Source organism: Carassius gibelio, chromosome A19, assembly GCF_023724105.1.
Source record: "Carassius gibelio isolate Cgi1373 ecotype wild population from Czech Republic chromosome A19, carGib1.2-hapl.c, whole genome shotgun sequence".
Lineage (NCBI taxonomy): Eukaryota > Metazoa > Chordata > Actinopteri > Cypriniformes > Cyprinidae > Carassius > Carassius gibelio.
In genome coordinates, this window is record NC_068389.1 from 19,104,617 (window position 1) to 19,131,734 (window position 27,118).

Consider the following 27,118-nt stretch of genomic DNA (forward strand, 5'->3'; position numbering starts at 1 on the left):
TAGTACTGCAAAAGAAATACACACAATACAGCTTGAGAACCAGCGTTCAAGAAGGTCCTCTGACCCCTATCGTACAGACCCCGCTTTCTTTCTCTCTAATCTCACAACCACTCTGTGGTGCTGATTCCTCGACACACTCCTTGCAGAAAAATAGCAGTGCAAGCAACCACGGAATGGATCAGTGCCAAGATGGATCCTAGAGCTATCATCCCAGTGCATGAAACAAAGGCCAGCTTCTGGGTCTCTGTGGGCTTAGTAGGCCAAGGTAGCAATCAGTCACCTGAAGCAATTTGTTGCTGTCCGCCTATGTGTCCTCTAACGCTGTTTAGGATGAAAGCATGGCTGCACGCGGCTAGAGGGGGTGCGTTTGATCTTAGCCCGTTCTTAGGATTACACTCTCTTGTGATTTAATTAAAAATCTCGCTGAAGACCAGAATATGAGCTGAATGTCGAAAAGAAGAAGAAAAAAGACAAACAATGAATCTGGGAGGAAAAATAGAGCAACATCAAGATGGAATAGTAAACAAGAGGGAAGGCGAGCAACTCCACTTCAATAAATCATGGACCCCTGTTCCTCTCCTGCCTCACCCTCGTATTCGGGGCGAGGGAGATGGGGCAATTAACACATCTGTCTGTTGGTGTGTTTGATAAAAATGCTGGATGGGAGCAACGAGTCGTGCACAGGCCCCTCTGAGACTTCTCAAACAGCCCTTTCATCACACGCTATATATCTCATAACCTTGCCTAAAGGGAAAAATCACATGCACTTTGTGTATATTTCAGTGCATTTGGGGTGAACTTTGTCTGTTGTCTTGTGTGTGCATTTATTTTTCATTAGATAAATTGATTGTGCTGATGTTAATTATAGTCTAAGCCACTTTCTGTCTCTTGTGGTTGTATCCCTCACAGGCCGCTTGTATCCCGGTGTTACTCAGTAACGGATGGGAGTTACCCTTCTCTGATGTCATCCAGTGGAACCAGGCAGTGATCGAGGGCGACGAGAGACTGTTACTACAGGTAACAGCCCTTCCTGTGAAGTACACGAATGTCATGTTCCTGAGAAGGGAATATAAGGATGGGAGAAGCTATTAATTAAAACATACACTGGTAGTTGGAAAAAAAAAAACATATGCACAAGCAATTTTTTTATCATGAATATTTCATATTAATATATAAGGGAAAGTGTTAACATTCGTTAAAATATTAGGTATCATGTAGTAGTATAATGAACTAACAACAAACATTTTAGAGCATTTGTTAATCTTAGTTAATGTTAATATATGCTGTTTCTTTGAACAACAAAGAATCCTGAAGAAAAATTTTTTTTTACAAAGTTTTCACAAAAATATGAAACCAAAAAATGTAAATGAAAATGGGGATTTCTTACATTATTTAATGCACTAATTAAAATAATGAATTACTCGTAATTCTAAACACCCTGATTTTTAGCGCAACTACTTTTTACCGTTTACTGCACTTTGTCATTCGCCCTTTGTTAGTTATTTACAAATAAATCAGAAGTCTCGCACATTAACAGAAAATAGTTTACTTCCGCATGGAAAAATAATGTAGGGTTGGCTACTGTTGCATTTCACAGCAAAACACTTTCGGCAGTGCTGCATATTTTTGTCTTGAAGAGTTTGTGGAGATGACAGGTAGAAACTCAATATTAAGGTTTTTATAGGAATACCAATTAACCTCACCGGTTAATTATTTGCCACTTTGTTCCTTCAGGTACCTTCTACGGTTCGGGCTGTGGGCATTGACAGGGTGCTGGCTCTCAGACAGCGTACACAGATGCTCTGGGAAGCCTACTTCTCCTCCGTGGATAAGATTGTACTCACCACACTGGAGGTGAGTGCTGGGTCATCTTAGATGTGTAGCATACAGCAGCGTGTCTGACAGAGAGGAAAGTCTGTCAGCGGAAATTAGACCAGTGAAGAATGCCATGCATCATTAGCACATACTTAGTCGCCTGCCCTTAGGTTAATTGGCAAATGGAATGTCAATTTTGCACAAAAGTATGGCGTTGGTTTCCCCCTGCTGGCCAGCTGGTGAAACTGATCATCTTTAAACTGATAGGGATTAAGTGTCTTTTTGATTTGATTTGATTGGATGTGATTGTTATATTGAATGCTACCGTTTGATGTCTGTCAGATAATAAAGGACAGAGTGTACTCGCACATCTCCAGAAATAAATTCATGTGGAATGCCTTACCTGGAGGGCTGCTGGTTCTGCCCGAGTACTCGACGCACCTGGCACACTACCCCTTCTATTACTTAAACCTTGGTAAGCTTGTGCCAGATCTTTTATTCATATATATATATATATATATAGAAATGGAATGCATGTTGTGCCGTACTGTCCATTATTGGTATCAATGGTTCCATAAAGAGCTCCATGTATCTTTCCATTGAACAAAATGTTCTTTATAGTGGAGGGAAAAAAATTCTTTAGATTATTAAAATGTTCTTTACAAGAAAAACAATTATTTGGGGTAACCAAAATGGTTCTATGACATTGCTGTGAAACCACCTTTTTAAGGGTGTACTGCCTGAATAATAATTTGAACAGAATAACAAGAAATAAAATAATGAATAATCACAAAATGTACATAAAAAAAAAAGAATACACATTTTTTAAACAATTGTGTTCTTAGTTGTTGTCACATGACCTCATTAAATATGTTGCATGTTTTATTCAATGAATAAAATCCACTTATCTTAGCTATTTAGCATTTCCATCATATTTTGTGTAAAATAAGTTTTATGATATATAAATAAAATGAGTCAAAAAAGATGTTAATAATCATGGGTGATATTCATTCATTCAGCAGTTCATTTGTCACACTGTAAGGTTGATTATACTGCATTATGGGATACATTTTGGCAAAAGTAATAGAAGATCTGACTGTAAACAGTATGCGTACTGCAAAAAATTTAATTTGTTTGGTAGCAGTGTTTGTTATTGTTATCTAAAACTACAACTATTAAAAATAGGGAATTTAAATTAAAATATAAATATTAGATCAACTTGATTAAAATAAAATGTAAAAAAGATTTAATGAAAATTATAAGTTTACTGAAATTACTATAACTAAAACCTTTATATATATATATATATATATATATATATATATATATATATATATATATATATATATATATATAAAAAGCTTATTAGAATGTTTTTTTAATAATGAAAATGAATAAAAGCACACAACAAAGTGACTAAAACATGAGCAAAAATTAAAATGAAAACTGAAAATAGAAAAATAAAACCCAAGTCAAAATATGAATAAATACTATAATAGTATACAAATAATACTAAAATAACACTGTGGCAGTTTGCTGTTCTAAATATTGTGCCAATGAGCGCTATACAAAGTGTAATATCTACAAGTATGTACAGTAGTCCTATCCATTAGTGCCTTAATGGCACGGATCCTCACTCTTTTTCCTCTGTTGATGTAGGAATCAGCCCAGGTCAGGAGTTCACTGCTGTAATTCATGCCACCTCACCTCTGGTCTCCCAGTCTCAGCCAATCATGAAGCTCCTTCAGGTCGTCTCCAAGTCAAAATACTGCTCACAGGTACCGCACTGTCAGTGTTGATACAAATATAGACTAATATTAATCCCTACAAACTTAAAGTAGCACCTTGCTTGGGTTTCTTGTCAGATCATCATCCTGTGGAACAGTGAGAAGCTGCCCCCTCACCGGAGTAAATGGCCGCCTATGCCAGTGCCCCTTATCATCACAGATGGCAGACGGAGAGTGAGTATTCAAGTGAGAGAACAGTCAAGTCATGTCTGTGAGCGGTGGCGAGATCTTGTGCTCTCTCACTCAGCTCTTTTCTCCGCCACCTTCTGTGTTCACAGACGAGCAGCCGTTTCCTGCCACATGCAGCGATTGAGACGGAGGCAGTTCTGAGCCTGGATGAAGACACGGTGCTGTTGACCAGCGAAGTATAAAACAATAGATATAAACTTACATTTATATCTTTTCTAATTTTACCAGTACATTTTTTATCAAATATATATATTCTAGTTGATGCCTCAAGTCACAGAAAGAGTCTAAATAAAATAAATCAGATTACATGCGACTACATTTTGACGTGTCAAGGCCAGTTCATGTTTTTCCTCTCTCATCTGACACTTCCAGATCGATTTTGCTTTCCACGTGTGGCGTAGTTTCCCAGAGAGGATTGTTGGCTACCCTCCCAGAAGCCATTTCTGGGACCCTGTAAAAACAGCCTGGGGCTACACCTCTAAATGGACCAATGAGTACTCCATCATCCTCACCGGAGCGGCGTTTTATCACAGGTAATTGGCTGCATCTGACATATCCTGACAAGACAGTGTGTATTGATGTCTCTCACGCTTCGTCAAGCTCTCTAACGTGATCTGCGGAGACGATGCTCTCGGTTATGTGTTGATGTCTTTGTGTCTCAAAGGTACTACCATCACCTGTTCTCTCACTACCTGCCCTCCTCTCTGCGTGCGCTGGTGGACCGCACTTCTAACTGTGAGGATATCCTGATGAATTTCCTGGTCTCCTCTGTGACACACCTGCCACCGATTAAAGTAGCGCAGAGGAAGCAGTACAAAGAGATGCCCACCCCACAGGTGAGTCCAAAGACCAAATTTTGTACTTGTGATTCTGCTCATACCCCTTGCAGAACAATATCTTGATAATTTAACACAATAAGCAGAATCATAAAATCGAATGTTATTTTTATTTACTAATGTCCTGAATTAGCAGTTTCACAAAACAGATGTTTCACAAAACAGAACTTGCTCAAATAAGCCAGTTCAAAGTCTTAGTCTTCTAAAGAGAAATTTAAATATTTTATATATAAATGTGATGTGTTTTTAATGTCTTATATTCTGTACACTCTAAGGGCACGAAGATGGCCCCATGGGCGAACCCTGAGCACTTTACCCAGAGGCAGGAATGTGTCAACACTTTTGCAAGCTGGTTTGGTTACATGCCTCTAGTGCACTCTCAGTTTCGCCTGGACCCCGTACTTTTCAAGGACCATGTGTCCGTCCTGCGCAAGAGGTACAAAGACCTGGAGCGCGTCTGAGCCAAGCTGAACAGAGTGGTGACGGGTCACAAACTGATACTGATGCTGACGGAGACACTTCAGCTCTGTCTTTTACTAGCTGCTAGCTTGTGGTAGCCAGTCGGTGGACAAGAGACGGGTTTTTTCCCTCTTATGACCAGTTCTCAGATTATGACTGGCAGCTTCATGGCTGAGAAAACATCATAGATGGGTTAATCATTCCAGCAGCTGTTTGACTGGAGGAGTATGTAGCGTTAAGGGAGCCTAATGGTGCTGTGGATGTCACTCACATGACAGCGAGTCGAAAAGAAACGGACTGATTACATGATGTGCTAATTACATGACCAATAAAATTATTCCAAAATGCAAACCGTGTCTGTATTTGTGAAATGATGCTTTCATTGAGCTGTTTCATGCAACTATGCCTAAAGAAAATCTATTATTTTTCAGACAATTTAAAGATGAAATAGATTATTAGGCTAACATTTATATTGAAGTTTATGGCAAAATGTATATTTACAGATGCACTGGCAAATGATTCTTATGAACCAATTGTGATTAATTGTTTAAAAATATTCTTGAACTCATGATTCACCGGTTTGAATCTCAAAGAGCAGTTGCTGAATCAATCTTCAGCTTTCAGAGTGAAATTGAAATGAAGCTTTGTGCACTTAAGAGTTTGTGAAAATTATTGTAATTACTGACTGGTTGTTCATACAACATTTAGTTCAAGATTACTGTACATCTTGTAGTTTTATTATTGGCTGGTGTGACGATTTTAAAAAGCATACACTACAGTTCAAAGGTTTCTTAGACTTGCACCAAGGTTGCATTTATTATACCATAAAACCAGTAATGTGAAATATTATTACAATTCAAAAAACAACCATTTTATATTTTCATATATTTTTAAATATTTATTCCTGTTATGGCACAGCTGTGTCTAATATGCCGATTTGCTGTTCAAGAAACATTTCTTATTATCATCATTGTTGAATTTTTTTTGTTTTTGAAAAGACATACAAGTTGTTTTACTGTTTTTCTTTTGTATAAAAGTCTTAAGTGTACAAAACCTATCAGTCTACAATTCATTAGCTTCTTGTTAGACGACCCGTCCCCCAGAAGGCAGATTATCAGGAGTGTAATGCAGAGCTCAGGGAAACACACACTCTACCTGAGTACATATGTGCTGAGGAGCAAGAGTGTGAAACACATCCCACAGTTCGACGCACAGAAGACGGAAGTGTCAGCACCGTTATTTACAAAGCTCAGTCCTCAGTGCTCATTTATCATGCCAACAACATGGCTAGCTTACATTATCAACATGGCATTCACATTATTTCCGGTTTCTGATGCTAATTCAGCGCTTTGATGAAGCGGTTATTAATCCGAGCATTGTGATTTAAGGTTGTAAATGAGGAAGGACCTCAAAGAGCTGCAGTGCAGAGTCTGATCTCATTTGTCAAGATGAAATATTATGTGGCATTTGCAAGAGTAGTGAATGAAAGGCAGTCTGCCATCCACTGCTATCTGTGCTAGAGTGAGAAGACCATAGATGAGGATTCACGGAAGATGGTCAGATGTCCACTGTCATTTTCGCATGGTGAGCATGGCATTGACATCCCACAGGAGGTTCCTCATCTGATCCATTAGCACCTTCATCTCCTGGTTCTTCTGCCTCACTTTCTGTTAAAAAACATTATATAGGAAGCTCAGTGCACTATTAATAATTAATACTTTCATTAAGCTAGGATGTATAAAACTGATCAAGTGTGACAATAAAAACATTGATGATGTTAACTAATTTCTGAAATTTCTATTTATCAAACAGTCCTGAAAAAATTTGTTTCCACAAATAATATTAGGCAGCAGAACTGTTTTTAGCATTGATAATAATAAGAAATGTTTCTTGAGCATCAAATCAACATATAAGGATGATTTCTGAAGGATCATGTGACACTGAAGACTGGAGTAATGACTGCCATCACAGGAATAAAATGCATTTTAAATTGTAATGATATTTCTCAATTTTACTTTATTTTAATCAAACACATCTTAATTTATATTTTAAATAAAAAAAAATACAATTTCTTAATTTAAAGGCTTTATATTTGCAGATTGGACTATATATTTGCAGATTAGAATAAAAAAATTATAATAGCATCAAAAATACTTTTTTAATGACAAATCCACATTTGAAAATGATATAAAGACTCTTTGAAGTAAATAGGGTGATTCACCCAAATAAATAAGCATATCTTGTAGATGTAATAGTATGTTCAGAGATACTAATGGTGAATGGAACAAACCTCTAGAACCTCCTGTCTCTCCTGAATAACAGCTGGGCTGCACGGCTCCGCTCTCACAGGAGTCGTCTCTTCTCCCACATACGGAATCAGCTGGAAGGATGAAAGCAAAACACATTATTGAAATGATATTTGTACTTATAACCATCTCCTGGAATGTAATCATCTTTGAATGAATAACAAAAAAGTCTGAGATCAATAATGGGAAAAGATTTCATTTTACATCTTTTGGCATTTAATGCTAATTTTAACAGCAAATTTGACAAGAAATATGTCTTTTCACTCATTAAAATATGAAATACCATATTTCCAATGCAGTCTCAGACTTCTGGGCCCTACTGAATTATATATATATATATATATATATATATATATATATATATATATATATATATATATATATATATATATATATATATATATATATATATATATATATATATATAATAATTCATAATATCTTACTATATGAACCATAAAATCATGATGTATCAAACAAGATTCAAAAAGCACATTAGAATTTTTATATATATATATAAATCAAAAGAAAAATTATATATATACATACACACACAAACACACACACTGGTTAAAACTTTTGCATTTAAGGAAGTTTAATTAAAATATTTCATATGTAAGGCTTTACAGGGTTAAAATATAAATAAAATAAAACCACATGAACAAACAGAAGAGCTTTATTGTGCATCAAACATTGATAAGACTCACCTCAGCTGGAGACTCCTGGAGGTCAGGTTTCAATTCTGCACAGCGTTCATACAGTAGACGCAGCTTACGGAAGAGCAGTGTCAGCTGACGCAGATGCTCCTGCAGCTTCCCAAAGCGATCCTGATACGCTGCTTGACTCTGTGTCACACCGTTGGGAAGCTAGAAGACACACAACCAGATTTAAATATACCTGTTTCCCAAATGCACTAGTCTTTTGTCTTTGAACACAGTGCCACAATGAAATTTATTATCCAGTATTTGGAATGGGCTTCTTAAGCTCAGAAATATTTTATGCATGTCCAAATAAAAATATAAATTTTCTTTCATATATTTTGTAGGTTTTATTTCTAATGTTTGCTTATGATTTGAATACATCTTTATGCATAGGAATATAAGAATCATCCACTTTCCACGTTTTAACCTGTCAAATTAATTTCTCGTCAAATTGCAAGCTGATACAGTGTCAGCATGCAGCACAATTTTGCTTCTGATGTAACAAACGAAACTGAGACAAATAAAGGAGAAACATTATTCTGTGAGCTTGATTTCCTTAAAGGGTTAGTTCACCCAAAAATGAACCTTTTTTCATTAATAACTCACCCTCATGTCGTTCCAAACCCATGAGACCTCCATTTATCTTCGGAACACAGTTTAAGATATTTTAGATTTAGTCCGAGAGCTCTCAGTCCCTCCATTGAAACTGTGTGTACGGTATACTGTCCATGTCCAGAAAGGTAAGAAAAACATCAAAGTAGTCAATGTGACATCAGAGGGTCAGTTAGAATTTTTTGAAGCATCGAAAATACATTTTGGTCCAAAAATAGCTAAAACTACGACTTTATTCAGCATTGTCTTCTCTTCCGGGTCTGTCATAAGACAGTTCAAAACACACAGTTTAGTGATATCCAGTTCGTGAATGAATCACTCGATGTAACCGGATCTTCTTGAACCAGTTCCCAAATCGAACTGAATCGTTTGAAACTGTTCGCGTCTCCAATAAGCATTAATTCACAAATGACTTATGCTGTTAACGAACAAAAGATTGACTCAAAAAAGACCAAGAAGCAAAAGACCGTTTTCTTCAGCCGGTTTATTGAATCTAACTATCCGGAAGAACCGATTCGCAGAAAAGAACCAAACTTCCCATCACTACTGGTGATCTGAAAACAGATGCAACCAGTTCTTGACTCGAAAACGAGTCAATCATTTGTTCGTTATCTGGCTCGGCTCGGTGTTCATCTTCAGTTCTCTCTTCACAGCAGTTCAGTCAGTGTACTGTTTGAGTAAATGAATTACTCCGGGATATTGGTTTGTTTTAACTCAGAGGGAGTGTCAGCCACATTAAAAAAGTTAACAGCTTTAGTAATTTGTGGATTAATGCTTATTGGAGACATGAACAGTTTCAAACAATTCAGTTCGATTTGATGAACTGGTTCAAAAAGATCCGATTACGTAGAATGATTAGTTCGCTAACCGGATATGACAAACTGCTTTCTTTTGAACTATCATAACAGACATGAAAGAGAAGACAATGCTGACTACTTTGATGATGTTTTTCTTACCTTTCTGGACATGGACAGTATACCATACACACAGCTTCAATGGAAGGACAGAAAGCTCTCTGACTAGGGGTGTAACGGTACATGTATTCGTACCTGAACGTTTCGGTACAGGGCTTTTGGTACGGTGCACGTGTGTACCGAATGACGGAATGCAAAATTTAGTGCGGGGAACATAAGTAAATCTTAAGTGGCGGAAGTCTCCGCGTTCAGCACGAATCCCGCCCTGAAGCTGATTCTAAGGCCGGCGACACACTGGCTGCATGGCGCAAGCGTCTCAACTGCGTGGCGTGTCCGTTTTTCATTCGGTTCCCATGTTTACAGGAGCTTGCAGACTGCCTGCGTGAGACGCACATCTCATTCTATTTTTATTTCATATATATTTTATTAAAAAGTATTTTTTTTTAAGTGTATAGTAATAAACAACCTGCAGTTTAATGTTTGCATTTCTTTTCTCTTACTGTACCGAAAACGAACCGAACCGTGACTTTAAAACCGAGGTACGTACCGAACCGTGATTTTTACCATTACACCCCTATTTCTGACTAAATCTTAAATATCTTAAACTGTGTTACAAAGATGAATGGAGGTCTTACGGGTTTGGAACGACATGAGGGTGAGTCATTAATGACATAATTTTCATTTTTGGGTGAACTAACCCTTTAAGACTGGCCTGTTTTATTAAAATCATAAGGGCTTTTATACAAATGGAAGACGCTTTAAGAAATACTACATTTCAAACTCATAAATGTGTTCATTTAGTATTAGAGAATCAAATGTGTTTAACATTTTTATTATTTTTATTTTTTAGATGCTGATGTGATTATAAGGGATGTTGATATTAATCAAAATGTCATAGTTCGTTGCTTTGTTTGAACTTTTGACATTTCTATTTTCACATCCAAAAGCTAAAAAAAATATAAATAATACTAATAATGGTATAATTATATGTCCTGATTTGATCAAATTGACTTTTTTCATAATGAAACAGCTATGAATGACTAGCTACTAGTCGTAGCTACTACGCACTAGCGTCAGATCCCATGCAAGTTAAATTTAAATGGCGTGGACGCAAACTCACCTGGGTAGCCCGTGTGATCTGGAAGATCTCCATAGTGCGCGTGACGATGTCCTGGACCGTCTCCTGACCGATGCGGCACAGGTAAACGGGAGAGATTTCCCGCAGGGCACCTTGTGGGGGCATCCCCTGCTGCGCGAGGCCAGGAGGCAGGTGTGTCTGCTGCTGAGGGGGCATGACAGGGATACCTGGACCAAGAGCCTTCTGAGGAAGCGAAGCAGACATCTACAAACAGAGAGCATTCACTAAATCAGCTAAACACGAAAGTGGCGGGGGGGGGGGGGGGGGGGGGGGGGGGTACTATTTACCTGTTTATTTATGAATGGATGAGACTAAAGGGACGAAGCATTAAATCAGCGCTCAGAGTTCGCAGTAATGTTCCGCTCTTTCTACAGAAACTCACCGCGCGTATCGACGTTACTCCTGGTCCGTAAACACTTTAATTCTGGTAGGAATAACTGCTAAATAAATGCGGGACTTCTACACTCTCTCACATTCAAACATTTCAAACAGAGGAGCCGTAGCCATGACCTGTTTCATCATTTCCTGTTTCCTGTGTTACAGAGGAACCTCTAAATCCAGTCACGAAAAGCATAACATTTATTAATTAACAAATTTGCTTATGTTTTATATTTTGGGCTCTAATAATATTTGTATTATATCATAATAATGAAAATATACAATTAATACAATTATTAATTATTTTATTCATATTCTATTAATGAAATTCTATCATTAAAAGTATACATTTACAATAATCAGTACTGTGTCTATTTTTAGTGTTTTTTTATTTGTTTTTGTTTTTTTATTATTTTTAGATTTTGGTATTTAAAATGTTAATAGTTATATTATTGCTATTTGTGGTCTAAGTATTCATGTGCCTAATGTACCTCGCTTTGCTATTTATTACATTGTATTTGAATTTTCATTATACAGAAACATTACTAAACGTGCTCCATATTAAAAATAAATAAATAAATCACCGTTTGATATCATATTTTTGTTATTTCATTCCACATACACAGATATTGAGATAAGAAAGAAAGAAACAAAAACATATTTCCCAATGTTGCTGTTTTCCTTTCGTTTACCGACGACTATTATTTTGAAATCCAGTTCTCTCATTATGTCTCGCGAGTTTTTCCGTCTCGATGTAGCTGCAACGTGCGCATAAAAATAATCCTGCTTGTCTCCGGGTTTGTTCGTGGCATATGGTATGTATTTATGGCTTTTTGATTGATTTACACTAATCTTCGTAAATTAGAACATTCATATGTGTTGAATATGATTTTAAAATGTTTAGTTTTACATTTGCTTGCTACTCAGTCAACTCTTATTAGCTCTTTAATACAATAATAAATAATTAAACGACAGTCATTTAACTTAACTATACAGCTCTGTGATTTAACCTGACGTGAACTCTTAAACATGTTAACCTCCTGTCCTTAATATGCCTTAAGTATTTTTTCAGTCCTGAATCTGACATATTGGAGCACAATAAGTCATTTAAACACCAGGCAATATATCATGTTTACATTTAGACTAGTGTCTGAAGCAGTTAGCATAACTTCTAATGCGTGAATATCTGATGATTGTTCACAACTTGGCCCAGAAGATGGCAGAGAATGGATGTCATCTCAACCCAGAGGAAGTCTGTGCTCCACAGCGTCCATCCAGTGCGGAGCCGACTTCAGCAGAAGGGTGCAGTTCTGACCCCAGTGGTCTGTCTCCATCTCAGAGAGAGGTTCTGGAGCGCTGTCTACATGCTCTCAATCATGCCAAGAATGACAGCCACATTTTAGCAGCCCTTCTCTTGGTAAACAACAACAACAACTTATCCTCCTCATCTAAATTATACAGAAAACATAGATTGTATTGCTCACTGTTATCTCTTGTGTTTAGATCACAAGGTTGTGTCCAGCAGGACAGCTGGATACCGGGACTCTCCATCAGCTTTTTGAAGCGGTAGGCTTTAATCTGCCCGCACGCCTTCTGGTGACAGCATTTCGGGGGTGGCGACAGCTCCAGGTTGCCCCCGGAGGAGTTGATCTCTCTGGGCACTGCTCTGCTGGCGGCTCTCAGCACAGACGCAAGCATGGTTGCTCATCCACAACTTCTCAGCACAGTGCCTCTGATCCTGAACATACTGGAGAACGGACCTAACCTGAAAGATAATCAAACACAAACATTTGGGAATGAAGACCAGAATGGTTCTGGATCTCAAACTGAAAGTGCCACAGATTCCCAGACTACTTCTAGTATGTCTACCTTGGATGAGGCTTTGGCTTGTGACTGCTATCAGGTTCTAAATGCTGTATGTGCTTTACCACAAGGCCCAGAGCAGCTTCTTACCCGTGGTGCTGTTTTGGCTCTATGTAGAGCCGTACTCAAAAAACAAACTCTCAGCCATGAAAAAGGGCTTCCACTGTTGGGACACCTGTTATCATCTAGCATAAGACCACGGGCTTGGGCTAAACACTCGTCTGATCTTCTTTTGCTGTTGGGAACCATCTCGCAAAACTTCTGCCAAACTTCAGATCTGGACAGATTAGAGATGTGCTCTCAAATACCGCTGTTTCTTCCTCCACCCGGGGTTGAGTCTGAAAGCAAGGTGCTTAAGGAGATTGTGGGTAATCTATGGGCTTCACTGCAGCCTCTGATTCAGGGCAAGCTCAGTCAAGAGCATTTAGGCTTGGTTTTGGTGGTATCTGCCTGCCTTCTGGACCTGTATGGATGGGAGTCCGCGGGTCCTCCTAAATTCTGTTGCTTGCTGGTAAACCGGGCTTGTGTGGAGGTGAGGATGGGTCTAGAAGAGCCACCGGGTACAGAAATCTCCCCCCAGCTGCAGCACACACTCACTGCCTGCTATCGCATCATGGAGGCGGCAATGGAACAAGCCTGTAGCCAGATGGCGGATCCAAACCCTGCCCAGATGCAGACAGCTATCACTGGCCTGAGTCTTCAGCGGAGCAGACAGGTCCTAGGAGCTCTGGAGGAGGCCTTCTCAGCTGAAATTTATTATCTCAAACATGTGAGAATTTTTGAAGTAGTCTCTTATGCTCATCAAAGCGTTCATTTGGCTAAAAATACAATAAAAACAGGAATACTGAAATATTACAATTTAAAATAGCTACTTTTCTATCAGTATATTTTAAAATGTTATGTATTCCTGTGATGGGAAATCTCAGCAACCATTAATTCAGTCTTCATTGTCACCTGATCCTTTAAAAATCATTCTAATGTGCTGAATTGGTGATCATGAAACAACATTTAACTCAAATAGACGGCGAAATAATTTGATCAATAGAATGCATCCTTGCTGAGTAAAAGTATCTGTACTGACCCCATACTTATGAACAAAAGTGAATACATTGTTAGAAGTCTATTTGAATGACTTTAATTAAATGGGAGAACACTTATAAGTTGTTATTCATTGCTTCTCCATTTAGTTGGCCCAGACCAGCTATGATGACCCGTTTCTGTTTGCCACTTTCCGCTCCCTCTGTGCTTGGCTTGCTGAAGAAACCTCATGTCTGAAAGAAGATGTCACTGACCTCTTGCCGTTTCTCATCGGCTATGCTAAAAGTCACTTCAAGGGAGAGGGAGAAAGCAAGGGACTTGCTGATTGGATGTCTAAGATGTCCATCTGCAACAGTTCACAAGATGGGACCTGGAGCAGAGAAACCGCTCTTAGGTAAGTCATTACTATGCCTTTTTTAATAGAAGGTACCCACAGGAAACCTGGAAAGGTTGTGGACATTTCTGAATTAAAATCTGCAAAGTATGTGTATTCAGATCTTATGCTGTCTTTTTAAGTGTTTATATGTTCCTGCTCTTTCTTAGATATCTTCTTCCAGCCCTGTGCCACCTCTCGGCTGAAGACGGGCCGAGGCGGGTTCTTCTCTCGCTGGATACTCCAGCCATGCTTGTGGCTTTTCTGAGTAAAGGTTGGGCATCTTTGAGAGGTCAGAGTGGGAAAACAGTGACCCGAGACTCCAGTCTGGAAACGGCGTGTTCGGCTTTACTCAACTTTGCCATTACTGAGTCAGAACGAGTCAGGTACACACAGATCTGAACACACACGTGGGTAAAGTTATTCCTCAACCATGAATTGATGCACTGCTCCATTGCGCTCTCACAGGGATGATCCTTGTTTCATTGCTCTGGAGACCATGCTGAGTGAAGCACTGCCTGCTCTTCTCCATAAGCCACGCCTCCTGGTCTTAGCAGCAAACTTTTGCACTTTGGGTCTTATGATTGCCAGACTGAAGTCAACTTCCACAGGTACAATGATACAAATTGGTTAGTAGGATGTACCATTTTATAGGATGTGTATCTTAGCAGGTATGAATTGTATTAAAAAACTAAAAAGGTAAGTTAAAGAAAAGAAACTCTTGGCAGGATTATTACATATCTAAACCTTAACCATGAAAAAAAAAACATTTTCATTACTTGAATAAAATAATCACTTATTGAAATAAAAATATATTTCAGGTAGTTCTCAAGGCAACATATCTCATTCATTTAGATTGTTATAAATAAAAATCTATTAAAAAAGGAAACTAATAAAAACAAAATTATAAACATTTCTAAGCACAACTAAAATAATTAAAATTAAATCCAATTCAAAATATTAACAAAATCTGTAATTATATATCAGTGATAGTAAAAGTTTGCTGGTGTTTGGTGACATCATTCAATAGGAAAGATTTTTCGGAGGCAGCGCAAGTTATTACTTTGATGAAAGATTTTAAATATAATACTTTTTGTCTCAGGAATAATGTCCACTGATGAAACATTTACAATAAGAGCGGAAATGGATATAAAAATTGTATCCTACATTGTCTAAATAAATTAAAAAGCAAATAACGAAAATGAATTGTTTTAACTAATACAAGATTCAGTTTTAACAGTTTTACTAAATTATTAGTGTTTAGAAAAAGAAACTTTAAAGGGATAGTTCACCTAAAAATGAAAATTGTCACCCTCGTGTGACCCATCTTGTCAGAATGAATAATGCAGAAGAATGTTGTTAACCAAATATGGATACCGGGAAATTTTTGGTTGGACAGAACTTTCAGGGGTAACTATCCCTTTAAGTGAGCATTAGATGACCGCAAAGGCAATCTAAATGTAAAAATACAAGATATGTTTATTGTTGCTGCTTAATAATCTTTGCAGACCCTGTAGAAGTTGGCCAGCGGCGTTTCTTCTCCTCAGTTCTGTCTTTTCTCCTGAGTGCTGTGCAGTCTGGACAGGCTTCTAAACCGGCACGGATCAGCGCTCTCTGGGAGGAACACTGGGAGGAGGCTGGAGAGCTCTGGAGGCTCAGTTTGCAGGCTTTGGGTGGCTGTGTTCGAGCTCAGCCCTGGATAACCATCCTGATCAGAGATGAAGGATGGCTGCAGGACATCTTCACTCTGCTAGGATCCAGTGGTCGTCTTCCTGACCAACCTTCACAAGATGCTCTAGAGGAAGTCCTGTGTGCAATTGCCAAGCAATGCCCGGTGTGTCGCAAGGACATCAGTGAGCTGGTCAAGAGTGTAAGCTTTGGATCTCTTCAGGGTTTACCACAGCTTAGCACAATATTTGTGGAGTAGATTTGGTAAAATACATATATTTAATAACAGACAGATAAAGCACTTACTATATTGTCATATTTGTCTGTTTATCAAATTGAATATGCAGAAGGATATGTAATAAATACACTCTGTGGACAAAGTAGAGGCCAGAATGTTTGAATTAATTTATTGTTATTTTATGTGTGGAGTTTGATTCTCAAGAAGCACATTCTGAAAAGGTGTGCTGCCAGGCTTTCATTTGGTAGGTGCTTTTATTTCATGTGAAATGTACAGTATCTGTTGCACTGACTTATCTGTGTTTTTAGTATGTCCAGTAGGTGGCATCCTTACAACAATCTATTCACAAACAGACAAGGAATGATTTTAGTAACAAACTGTCATAATCAAATTCACAACATGCCATATGTGTTTGCACAAGTGCGTTTGTTAGAAAACATGAGCGTATTATTTACCAGAAACATTTTCGGTTCAAATTACTATTTCCTTCCAAAAACTTTAGATTGTTTGATGTTCTTTAATGGTTCTGTGGTTTGAAAAGTGACATTTTATAAGGTCAGATATAAAGTGCATTTCCTCAGGTATCAGGAGGTTTTACAGACAACTTCGTAATAATTATACGAGAGTTACAATGTTTTAGTTTCAAATGAATGAAATTAAATGAAATGAAATTATGGGAAAAAATGCTCTTGTGGCTAGAACTGTCAAATGTATAATCAGTCGTGCCCTTGCAGCAAATTTGTAGTTACTGTTTTGGCACTTTCATAACCACTTAATGCTTAAGAGATTGAAATTAATAGAAAAAAAATACAGAAGTAGTTCTGGATGTCAGTTCTGTATACTTGCGGCTCTCCAAGCGTAGTTATCTGCATAAACAGCATTTTCGGAAGATATGATTAAACCTAATTAAACATATTTTGTTTTCAACGGTACGAAAAAAAAAACAAGATATTCAAGTCCAAAAATCGTGGATAATGTGAAATAAAACAATCCATGAAATGCACAAATGTGACGTAGCCAAACATACTGTGAGAACCTGTGTCGATGACGTTAGTTCAAACTGCCCTCAACCAGACAACACATCTCTACCTTTCAGTTAAAATATTTTATTAGAAGGATGACTTTTGCCTGAGCGGGGTTTTAATGTGGTCACTTGTTTATTCGACAGTTATAGCAAAATTGATTTTCTGCGCTTAAACTTTACTCGGTGCGTCTTGTCATCTAAAATAGGATCCCATTTTCCCCCACTTTTGATTAGCCTCCGCCCATCTCTCTCTTTCTCTCTCTCTCTCTCTCTCTCTTACACACACACAACTCTTGTCTCTTTTTGTTAATAAAACTCCCGTGTCTCTCCGGTACCCCCTCTCTCTCTCACTCTCACCGTTCATTTCGAAGGGCATATAGTCTGTTCTCTCCCGTCTTGAACTGAACAAAGGACGACAACTTGATCCAGAAACATGTTGTGGAAATCACGGACCAAGTCAGAACCTTACTGCTTACAGGTAGGCTACAGACTAATGTGCCTATTATTAGCGTTTATTTCAGAGGATGTGAAAATGTGACTGAGAAAAAGTTTTTGTTGTATATTAGAACTTCATTGTTCTTCATTCAAAAAAAAAAAAAAACCTTTCGCATTCAGAAACAATATTTGGTTCATTTAGAAAAATAAAAAATCTAGAAAATATGCCAAGAACACAAAGTACACTAAGTTACCATTATTTGTACAATAAATATGTGATATTTGGTCTATAGAAATTACAATTAATTGTAAATAAACTGTGGACGATGTAAAATAACAGTCAATAAAGTTTGGTGAACCATTAGCCATCAAAAAAGGATTTTACAAATGAATGAAGAGATTGAATTACTTTAGAGGAATTAATTAATGTCCCTTTAAGGTGGTCTACCCAACCCCTCCCCCAATAGTGTCGCGCTATAAGAGCGCTCGGGTGTGATTAACAGAGACAGTCTGATATAGAGCATCATCCACAGAACAGAGCCTCACTGGGACTGTCTAGTTAATGGATCGAGATCCCGGGCTTTTATTAACTGCTAGGCTTTAAGGAGGCTATTAAAGTCAACGCGTAAAAGGCACGTTGGGACTCTTGTGTCCAGATGTTAGTCCACACCTACTCGACCATGGTAAGTTAAACTGATGCAAAGTTCTTTTGATCGGTTCGACTCTTCATCGGGATGATTGTCATGTGATATGAGCTGCGTTGAGTGTGGATAAAAGCGCAGACGCGCGAGCGTAATCGGGGTCAATGGTTATGAAGTGTAGGCTATGTATAAATATGGAAGCGCAAAAGTATGCCAGAGTGTTTCATTGGAAATGTCACATGCTGTCATTGGTTTAAACGGAGATAACAGACTAGTCTTTGTCTTTTAGTGACTTGGAAGTTATGTCTTGCGTTTCAACAAAGAGAATCATTAAACTCGGTGGCAAAAAAGGGCAAAACAGAAACTTCGGTTTGATTTGTTCTTATCACATGTGATGGCGTTTCCCACACTCAGTTTTTTACGGAGTTGAAAAACTGCCAATGTTTTCGCCCTATATGAAGACAAATCGAAATAGAAATAATAAAAGTAAAAATAATAAAACAAATCAGTGTAAAGAAAATAATAAAGGTTAAATAAATGATTAAAATTGGGCTATCTGCAAAACTATCAAATTAAAGATGCCGTCACATTCATCAGTGGTTTAAATTATTTTTTACAAAAAATATCCGATAAATTGGAAAATGGCAAGGAAAATAATGCAAGCACAAAAAGCTAAATATTGGGCCTACGTGTTTTTCTGTAAAGCAGTATTAATTGCTTCTATTGTCTGGAGATCAGTCCTGCTAAAACAGTGATCAAGACACCTGGCACAGAAAAAAAGCTCTTATTTGTTAAGCTACTGGGAATTTAATTTAGCATGGTTATAATGAATATAAGCTAGCATGATTAACGACCATTAATGTAATACCCTGAAATCCCAAAATAAATAAATAAATAATATTTAAACAAAATTAAAATAATATAGAATCTGCAGTTATCTCCCCAGTAGCACTTGACATAAGTCACACGCACATGTACTACATTAAATTATCCTAATAACAATAACTGCAGTTACACACAGCTCATTTTTAACGAAGAGGCCTATAATTAGCCTATGCTGGATACTCCTAATATATAAACCAACCCACTATATTCAAAACGTATAAATAATTATATAGGCTATCCAAGATGCTCATTGCACTTTGAATTTAATTAGCCTACTAATGAAGAAAATCGAGCTGAAACTCTGAAAACTGGAGGAGAAATGACAGAAGTTATTGTAACAAATTAAATGAATGGATACAGACAGCAGCATCAGTTAATTATGACATGATGAAAATACTTTATAGTAGAATTTTTATAGACAGTCCATTTTATTAGCTATGAGGCGGACCCCAGATTGTCAACGTAATGATGGATTTTCATAAACTGTTTTTCCCCACAGGACCGTGCGGACGGACTGTCCAGCTCTTCTCCGAGCGGGCGACTCTCTCATCTGTCTTCGCTGAACCAGGCAGCGTATTCTTCGGCTCCCCCTCTCTGCCACACTCCTGCCTCCGACTTCCAGCCGCCCTACTTTCCACCTCCATACCCTCAGTCCTCACTGTCTTATTCCCAGAGTCAAGACACCGGATACCCGCATTTACCGGACCCCTATCCGTCCATCAACTCCCTCCATCAGCACCAACAGGCAGCGTGGCACTCTCAGCGCTCTCGTTCAGAGGACGCGGGGCTTCTGTCGCAGTCACACCGCGCTCTGAGCTTAGATCCGCGGCGGGAGTATCCGGGCGTTCCGCGGTTGCTCCATCATGGACTGGGTGAAGGAGCAGCGGCACTCGGTGAAGGTCCTCTGGGAATGCACGCGGTTGGTCATCACGGTCTGGATGACATTCAGGTGAGTTTATCATCACTTTCATCGTATTTCTTTTTCAGATATTATTGACAAATAGTGAGCAAGAATAATGCTCAAATCAAATCATGAATGCACCGGTATTTTTGTAATTAAAAAGGCCAATAATGCTTTAATATATATTAATTATTTTAGAGATTTTTTCAACTTTTTTTCATAAAATGTAAACAACACAGTTTAGGCTCTTTATAACATAATTATTTTTTTATTGGTTATGTGTTTAAATAAGAGACTATTTTGACGTGATCAAAATTAATGATTAAAATGTAGCCTATATAACATATAGGCATATAATGCATACGTCCGTTACATGAAACGGAAATATAATAATTTCGAAAATAACGATTTACTTTATAATCTTATTTTATGAGTGTTTTAAAGTTGTTGTTTTTTTTCTGCCGTGATAACTCTTCGAATGTTTTTGTGTGAAAATGCATTTAAAATATATTAAACATGATACGAAGGATAAAAACTAAATCTTTAGCCTATTGGTAGTAGGTTATATCCTGTTTTTAATAAATAGCGTGTAGCCTATAAAACCTTTATATAATTTTTAAAACGCTGACAAATAATACAAGCTACTGATAATAATAAATCACAGTTTCTAAAATAAGAAAAAACGTGGTTCTTCAATTAGAGTCACTTCTGCTTGATATCTTAAAAAGAAAAAAGTTAAAATGTTAATCTCTGCTGCAAAAGTGGATTTGGGGTATAATGCTTGATGCTTTAGATTTTAGAAAGCGTGGTAATGTGTGAGATGGTATAACATTTTTCAGTTTTAGAGAAATGTTGGATAAACCTTGGACTTCGTTAACAGTCAATTCATTTTGTATGTGGAAAAGTAAAAATGTGTTTCACCTCAATTAAACGGTTTGGTAATCACACAAAATAAAGAAAATCATACTAACGTCTCATTGTAGCTATAGGAATAAACAGTCTAAAGACATTAAGAGAGCGAAGTTCTTTAAAAAATATTACATAGGCCAAGTTAAAAAAGGTTTTATATATATGCCACTATTTAAAGTCACTATAATTAATTTTCTTTAAAAGTAAAACAAAACAAAAGTCTTGTTTATAAAAATCTTTGGGGTCAGGAAAAGTGACTAATTTAAGAATCATCTATTAAACTGACCATTCTCGAGAATCAGATTTCAGTTCGTTTTATTCTCGGCTCGAGCTTGATGGCTTGTTCTTTCACTCTTTCAGTCCAGAAGACAACAGCAGTGGGCAGGTGCAGAATGAGTGCGTGTCTGTCTGTCAGGAAACTTACAGCGCGTCCAATCGGTTTGCTCGGCCAATTATTCAACAAACTACTGGACTCGCTTTGATGATATGAAGCATTTCCGAGAACTGAGTACGACGGGAACAAGCCTGATAGTTTAATTTGCCATACATAATGCTACAAATAGGCGTAAATAACCTACTATTTTATTTTGATCTTGGTTATTCCTGCGACTTTAAATGAACTGATCTGATTTTAAGTGGATTATATTGTTTTATACATGCATGTCTTTTATATAAAAGTCCAATAGTTAACGTGATGCACAGAAAACCAAAGAAGTCGTGTTATTACGAACTTCTATTCTTTTATTTCTGAGGAGAAAAAAAAATGCTAACGTTGTATCTGTCTGATATTGCGGATGCATGTGACGTCATGAAATCTAATTTCTTCCCATAAACATATTTTTTACTCCTATCTAGTTTAAATTAAGGAACATATATCAATACAACTATAAATACATAAAATATTTTTAATGGTTGGTATCTTTTTTCTTTTTTTTATAATTTGATTAATTTAAATAAAATTATGAAAATATAAATTACTTTGTATGCACAGCAATATCAAGTTTGATCCAATCACCAGTTTTTGATTCAGATAAAATATGTTCAGTAGTCAATATTTAATTGGGAATATTTTTGCCATGTATCATCATAGAAACATTTAAATAATTAATAAATTAATAGTGTAAAGAAAAAAAATGTCCAAAACACTATCAATAACTATTCATCCATCAAGCAAGTTTAAATTAAGTGAAGTAATAGCGTTTTGCTATTCTGTTTTACCAGGGTATGGAGGAGGCATCCGCTTTGGGGATCCTGGACCATTCTGTTATCAAGAAAGGTGAGAGTCTGTACTTTGGTGCATTTTAAGAGGAGGGGTGACCTCTCCAGCTAGAAAAAATAAAAAAAGATTTTATGTGCTGCTCAGACACCATAAAGGATTCAGTCAAGCACACACACACACACACAAAATAATTCAGCTCTGCAATTTCATTTGAAGTCAAGAAATCCTGTAGCACTCTGCCTCTGCCTTCACCCTTAAGGCAGTTGCTGTTAATGAACTGTTCATGGTCATATGAGAGAAAAGGGGGGATTAGAGGAAGGCGAAATGGAGGAAGAGAGCAGATAATAAAGTTATGAAGAATTCAGAGCATCACCATTCCTTTCCGCTTACCAGAAGAAGAAAAAAATGGAGTGGATAGTTAACAAGGATGGCTTCTGAAAACACGTTCTGCAGTGCAGAACAGTAGATTATTAACATTCATTTTAGATTTATTGCATATATTAATTGAGTGTTCTATAAAATCTTGCATATTTACTGAGCAGCAGAATGGATCAATTATGTACTCATAGGTGTAGGGAGATTTTTGTGTCGAGAAGAAACTGAAGCCTATACATGAATAAACGGATCTGCTCTCACAGCTTACGTGAGATGCTTCCAGCTCCTCGGCCGTGCGCTCAAAGCTCGTTTGTGTCCGCAAATCAGTGCTGCACAGCAGGGACGTGCACACCGCCCACGACGAGGAGGAAGCCAATACTACAGGCATTTACCTCTACAATAAGAGATATAGATAATATAAACAGCAGCACAGTGTGTTATGTGCCAATGCTTGGAAAGGGAGAGGAGAGAAGCGCTGCTTCACGCAAACACACACGGGAGCCCAGTTACAGCTGATCTATTACTTCACAAACATTCTGCATCTGACTTCACTTTTTTTGTGGAGGATGATCATTACTTTTGAGTAATGTGAATTATAGCTGCAATAATTTGCCGGTCAGAGGATTTTTTATTTTTTCAATTATTTTTACAGAAATCAACACAGAGACTAATCTTATGAAAACAGATGAAGGTTTTTAGGAATGATGTTACAAAAATACTTGAGCTGAAATTAAAAGCCAATGGTAGTCTGTTCTTCCCAGAACACTAATCATTCTTAGATTCTGAATAGACGTTCACGTCTCATTCCTTTTTGTGTCTTGGTTTAATTGGGAAAAATCTTTATTAGAATGATTATACTATGTCTGCTTTAAAATGGGTTGATAAGTGACAGCTTCCTGTCCTGTTTTATTGTTTTATTTTCGACACAGTAACACACTTTTGGTTCATTTAAAGTCAGATTTCTAAAGAGCCAGAAAACTGTAATTACAAGCACAACAAGTGAAAACGACTGTGTGCACAACAGATGGAATAAAGCTTTCCCCAATGGAGACGCAACACCCATTTGAAAATAAGTGTGATAAAAACCGAAATTAAACACAGTGTCACTGAGACAACAGATGTCAACCTGTGGGAGAACATCTTAAAAAGGGTTTTATGACAGAAGGACAAAATCCAAAAGCACAAATTAGCACATTTTTATAAATCTCATCACTTTCTTTAAAATAAGAACTCTCCAGTCTCCTGTGGGTTTGTGGTAATTCTGGCACACACACCCTAAACCGCTTTCTGTTTCTCCCTACAGTTCCAGTCCCATCAAAGCTAAACGGCTCAATGGTCTCTGCCTTGTCCCTCACTAAAGAAGGCCTTGGCCTGGGCGGTGTGTCCAACCCCGCAGAGGTTTTCTGTTCTGTCCCAGGACGCTTGTCGCTCCTCAGCTCCACATCTAAATATAAGGTCACAGTTGGAGAGGTGCAGAGACGCCTGGCCCCACCTGAGTGCCTCAACGCCTCGCTGCTTGGAGGAGTCTTGCGCAGGTGAATGGAAGGAATAGAGGAAGAAGAACAGCAGATGTTTAAGATGAAGCTGAGGTGTTAATCTTTTCTACCTGTTGTCCTTCAGAGCCAAGTCAAAAAATGGAGGCCGCTGTTTACGAGAACGTCTGGAGAAGATCGGCCTCAACCTTCCTGCTGGTCGGCGAAAGGCAGCCAACGTCACACTCCTCACAGCGCTGGTGGAAGGTACTGAAACATTTGATAAAAACCAGACACATACACACGATCAGATTAAGTCTACTGCTGAGACACCACTTCATACTTGCTGCAGTAATTGTTTCAAACACAGCACACACTTTACATTATCAGTCACTTATGGCGAGAATGTAGATGTTAATATCAATGTGAATGACTTGGCACTTCAGGAAGTGTTAACTTAAAATTATAAGTGCCTAAGAAGTCATTTTTAAAAGTTCAAGAGCCTATTATCACCTCAAGCTTTCAGTCAGTACGTTCAAGTTCCATTTTTCAATCTTCACGCTCTCTTCTCAGGTGAGGCGGTTCATCTGGCACGGGACTTTGGGTATGTGTGTGAGACTGAGTTCCCCGCCCGGGCCACCGCAGAGTATCTGTGTAGACAAAGTGACCCAGATCAGCTGCCCACACGACGTAGTATGCTGCTGGCCACCAAGTGAGTACTAGATCTGGCAAAATCTGCAAACGGTTACATTTCCAAAAAAAAAAGTTACGTCAGTCATAATAAAGACTTTTGTTTATATATAAGTTTATACATATATATTAGGTTTTTCACACTGGGGTCCCCAAGTGTTTCCCACAAGGGTGATAAATTAGCCAAATTTTTGTCCATATACTGGTCAAGAATAATAAGACCAATTACAATTATTTTATTTTATCGACCAGTATTTTTTTTTTTTTTTAATGTTTATTTAAAAAATGATTTCAATAATCAGTATATATATATATATATATATATATATATATATATATATATATATATATATATATATATATATATATACACACAGTATATAATCAGTATATTATATAATGTAAACATTTTCCATATTTTATTTTTTGCATATAATATAATAATAATAAATTTGTCTTTGTACATGATAATAGCTGCCTTTATATTATGAGAAGGGGGTCGCTCATATTTGGGGGTTTATTTATATTTTAATAAACCTGAAGAAAAACATAAAACTAGGGCAGTCGATAAAAAAATAATAATAATAACAATAATTGTGACTGAGCTCATGATTTTTGACCATTGGAAAAAAAAAAAAAAAAACTAAATGGTAATAATTATTTTTTTATTATTTATTTTTATTTCAACCCTCAGCACACTCTGGGGGCCCCAGCGTGAAAACCCCTGATACAGACTATAGGAACGTAATTGGGAACTGCTTTCAGTTTTATTTGTGAATACATTTCTTCTGCAATTTATTGCGCTTGAAAACCAATTACAACTGTTATTGAAACCACATTTACATGAACTCACCCTCGCCTCTCATTCCATGTCTTCAGGGAGATTTGCAAGGAGTTTTTGGACCTGATGTCGCAGGACAGGTCGCCGTTGGGTGCAAGTCGCCCCACCCCCTGCCTGGAGCCCGGGGTGCAAAGCAACCTGACCCACTTCAGCCTCCTCACCCACGGTTTCGGCACACCCGCCATTTGTGCCGCCCTGTCAGCCTTCCAGAGTTACTTGCTAGAGGCCCTAAAACTGCTGGATAAAGGAGAGGGAGGAGGAAAAATCCACCATGACAAGGAACTCAAGCACCGCAAATGAACAATCTGGAGAGAGACACTACCTCCCTCACTTTTAGGAGCGTATGAGTGTATTTAAGTGTACGAATGTGTGCGTTACCCCACCATTTTGCGCCTGTACGAACTGGTTGCATTCATCTCTGATGAAATCCAAGGTCTCCAGAGAAAGCAGAAATGCCTCCATACTTCCTGCTGAATGCGGACCACAAACTCCCTCTGGATCCCCATGACTGACTAATACAGGGCCCTTGTCAGTGTTCTCTGGAGATCGGGCCCCTAAACCAATCGAATGACACAAAAGATGGCACGGACAATGAAGGATGGCAGTGTACAAGTAATTAGGTATTGATAAATGAATTTGAAATATCATTTTGTACTCCATGTTGTATGTTTATTATCAATATTACTGTTATTCTTATTGCCGTATTACAATGTAAATGTAATATATTATTAAACCAACAACTGAATTCAACCGCTTGATGCTGAGAATGACTTCCTGATGAGAAAAAAACGTTTTATTCATAACTAGCAGGTTTTTGCTTTGCATAAATGGACTTGTTGACAAGGTACAAATCTGGCGTGATTGCAAAATTAGCGTGATACAAACTGAACACCCAGAGGGATGCTTGAAATTTCTAGCCCCATTTGCTAAAGGCAAGGGCGACATTAACCCGAACCGAAACCTCAATGTGACACGGTGGAAAATCCGTCAGAATTACCTCTGAGATAAAACAGTCCTGACCACTAACCCCCGGGGGCTCGGCAATCACTACAGTCGCCGAACGCAGCTAAACAGTTGCTAGGCTCTTCTCTTCCTCCGCTTCGGTCTCCTCTCACCCCAGCTGTCACTCTACCTTTCCTCGTCTGCTCAAGGGCCTCCATCTCCGAACCTGCCCCCCTGCCGACTCACTCACACGAGCGCACACACATACCCATCCTGAGTGTCAATTCCCAGCTTCCCCGTGACCTCCTCCCTCCCCTCGTCTCTCTGACACTCAGCAGGGCTGCTCTGCATTTCTCTCTGCCTGCAGGCGAACATATGCTGCTCGTCCCTTTAGATTCCGGTGTGTTCAGGAGAGAGGGATTGTTTAATGTTTATTAATCACCTGTCTGTGCAGGAGAGAGAGCTCGTG

The 27,118-nt window shown here is 37.9% G+C and overlaps 4 protein-coding genes across 7 annotated transcripts in view; 3 read left to right on the top strand and 1 right to left on the bottom strand.

Annotated features, from left to right (window-relative positions):
* Positions 1-5,437, top strand: part of LOC127935393 (exostosin-1c) — a 44,793-nt gene extending 39,356 nt beyond the window's left edge. For 2 of the 3 annotated variants that reach the window (XM_052533213.1, XM_052533214.1), the window contains exons 4-12: positions 910-1,017; positions 1,735-1,854; positions 2,158-2,290; positions 3,475-3,593; positions 3,681-3,788; positions 3,881-3,967; positions 4,164-4,324; positions 4,456-4,627; positions 4,903-5,437. In XM_052533213.1, coding sequence (XP_052389173.1) covers positions 910-1,017; positions 1,735-1,854; positions 2,158-2,290; positions 3,475-3,593; positions 3,681-3,788; positions 3,881-3,967; positions 4,164-4,324; positions 4,456-4,627; positions 4,903-5,088 — 1,194 coding nt within the window. In that variant the 3' untranslated portion in view covers positions 5,089-5,437. The remainder of the gene's footprint in view (positions 1-909; positions 1,018-1,734; positions 1,855-2,157; positions 2,291-3,474; positions 3,594-3,680; positions 3,789-3,880; positions 3,968-4,163; positions 4,325-4,455; positions 4,628-4,902) is intronic. The other variant, XM_052533216.1, reaches the window with a different exon arrangement.
* Positions 5,438-5,801: 364 nt separating this feature from the next.
* LOC127935397 (mediator of RNA polymerase II transcription subunit 30) lies at positions 5,802-11,308 on the bottom strand. Its single transcript, XM_052533225.1, has 5 exons — positions 11,140-11,308; positions 10,740-10,961; positions 8,100-8,258; positions 7,377-7,466; positions 5,802-6,753 (listed from the first exon to the last, which is right to left on the bottom strand). The coding sequence occupies exons 2-5, from the start codon at positions 10,959-10,961 to the stop codon at positions 6,658-6,660; spliced, it is 567 nt and encodes a 188-aa protein (XP_052389185.1). The 5' UTR covers positions 11,140-11,308; the 3' UTR covers positions 5,802-6,657.
* A 517-nt stretch (positions 11,309-11,825) lies between these two features.
* LOC127935400 (neurochondrin-like) lies at positions 11,826-16,460 on the top strand. Its single transcript, XM_052533226.1, is given in 8 exon segments — positions 11,826-11,950; positions 12,349-12,552; positions 12,639-12,746; positions 12,748-13,767; positions 14,186-14,430; positions 14,580-14,795; positions 14,878-15,020; positions 15,918-16,460. Coding segments are annotated over 8 exon segments (2,358 nt in total). The 5' UTR covers positions 11,826-11,947; the 3' UTR covers positions 16,337-16,460.
* A 150-nt stretch (positions 16,461-16,610) lies between these two features.
* LOC127935401 (transcription factor AP-2-epsilon) lies at positions 16,611-26,452 on the top strand. 2 transcript variants are annotated; one of them, XM_052533227.1, is made up of 7 exons: positions 16,611-17,817; positions 19,800-20,249; positions 22,332-22,386; positions 24,008-24,239; positions 24,325-24,443; positions 24,750-24,888; positions 25,746-26,452. In XM_052533227.1, exons 1-7 carry the CDS (start codon positions 17,773-17,775, stop codon positions 26,005-26,007), a joined length of 1,302 nt encoding a protein of 433 aa, XP_052389187.1. In that variant the 5' UTR covers positions 16,611-17,772; the 3' UTR covers positions 26,008-26,452. The 2 variants fall into 2 exon arrangements, with proteins under 2 accessions (XP_052389187.1, XP_052389188.1); XM_052533228.1 differs by lacking the exon at positions 16,611-17,817 and adding an exon at positions 18,276-18,457.
* Positions 26,453-27,118: the final 666 nt, after the last annotated feature.

Coding starts and splice junctions, on each gene's coding strand:
- LOC127935397 (XM_052533225.1), bottom strand. CDS start 10,961: ATGTCTGCTTCGCTTCCTCAGAAGGCTCTTGGTCCAGGTATCCCTGTC. Junction 8,259..10,739: donor AGATCACACGGGCTACCCAG/GTGAGTTTGCGT, acceptor TGTGTCTTCTAG/CTTCCCAACGGTGTGACACA. Junction 7,467..8,099: donor TCCAGGAGTCTCCAGCTGAG/GTGAGTCTTATC, acceptor TCATCCTTCCAG/CTGATTCCGTATGTGGGAGA.
- LOC127935401 (XM_052533227.1), top strand. CDS start 17,773: ATGTTGTGGAAATCACGGACCAAGTCAGAACCTTACTGCTTACAG. Junction 22,387..24,007: donor CCATTCTGTTATCAAGAAAG/GTGAGAGTCTGT, acceptor TTCTCCCTACAG/TTCCAGTCCCATCAAAGCTA. Junction 24,889..25,745: donor AGTATGCTGCTGGCCACCAA/GTGAGTACTAGA, acceptor CCATGTCTTCAG/GGAGATTTGCAAGGAGTTTT.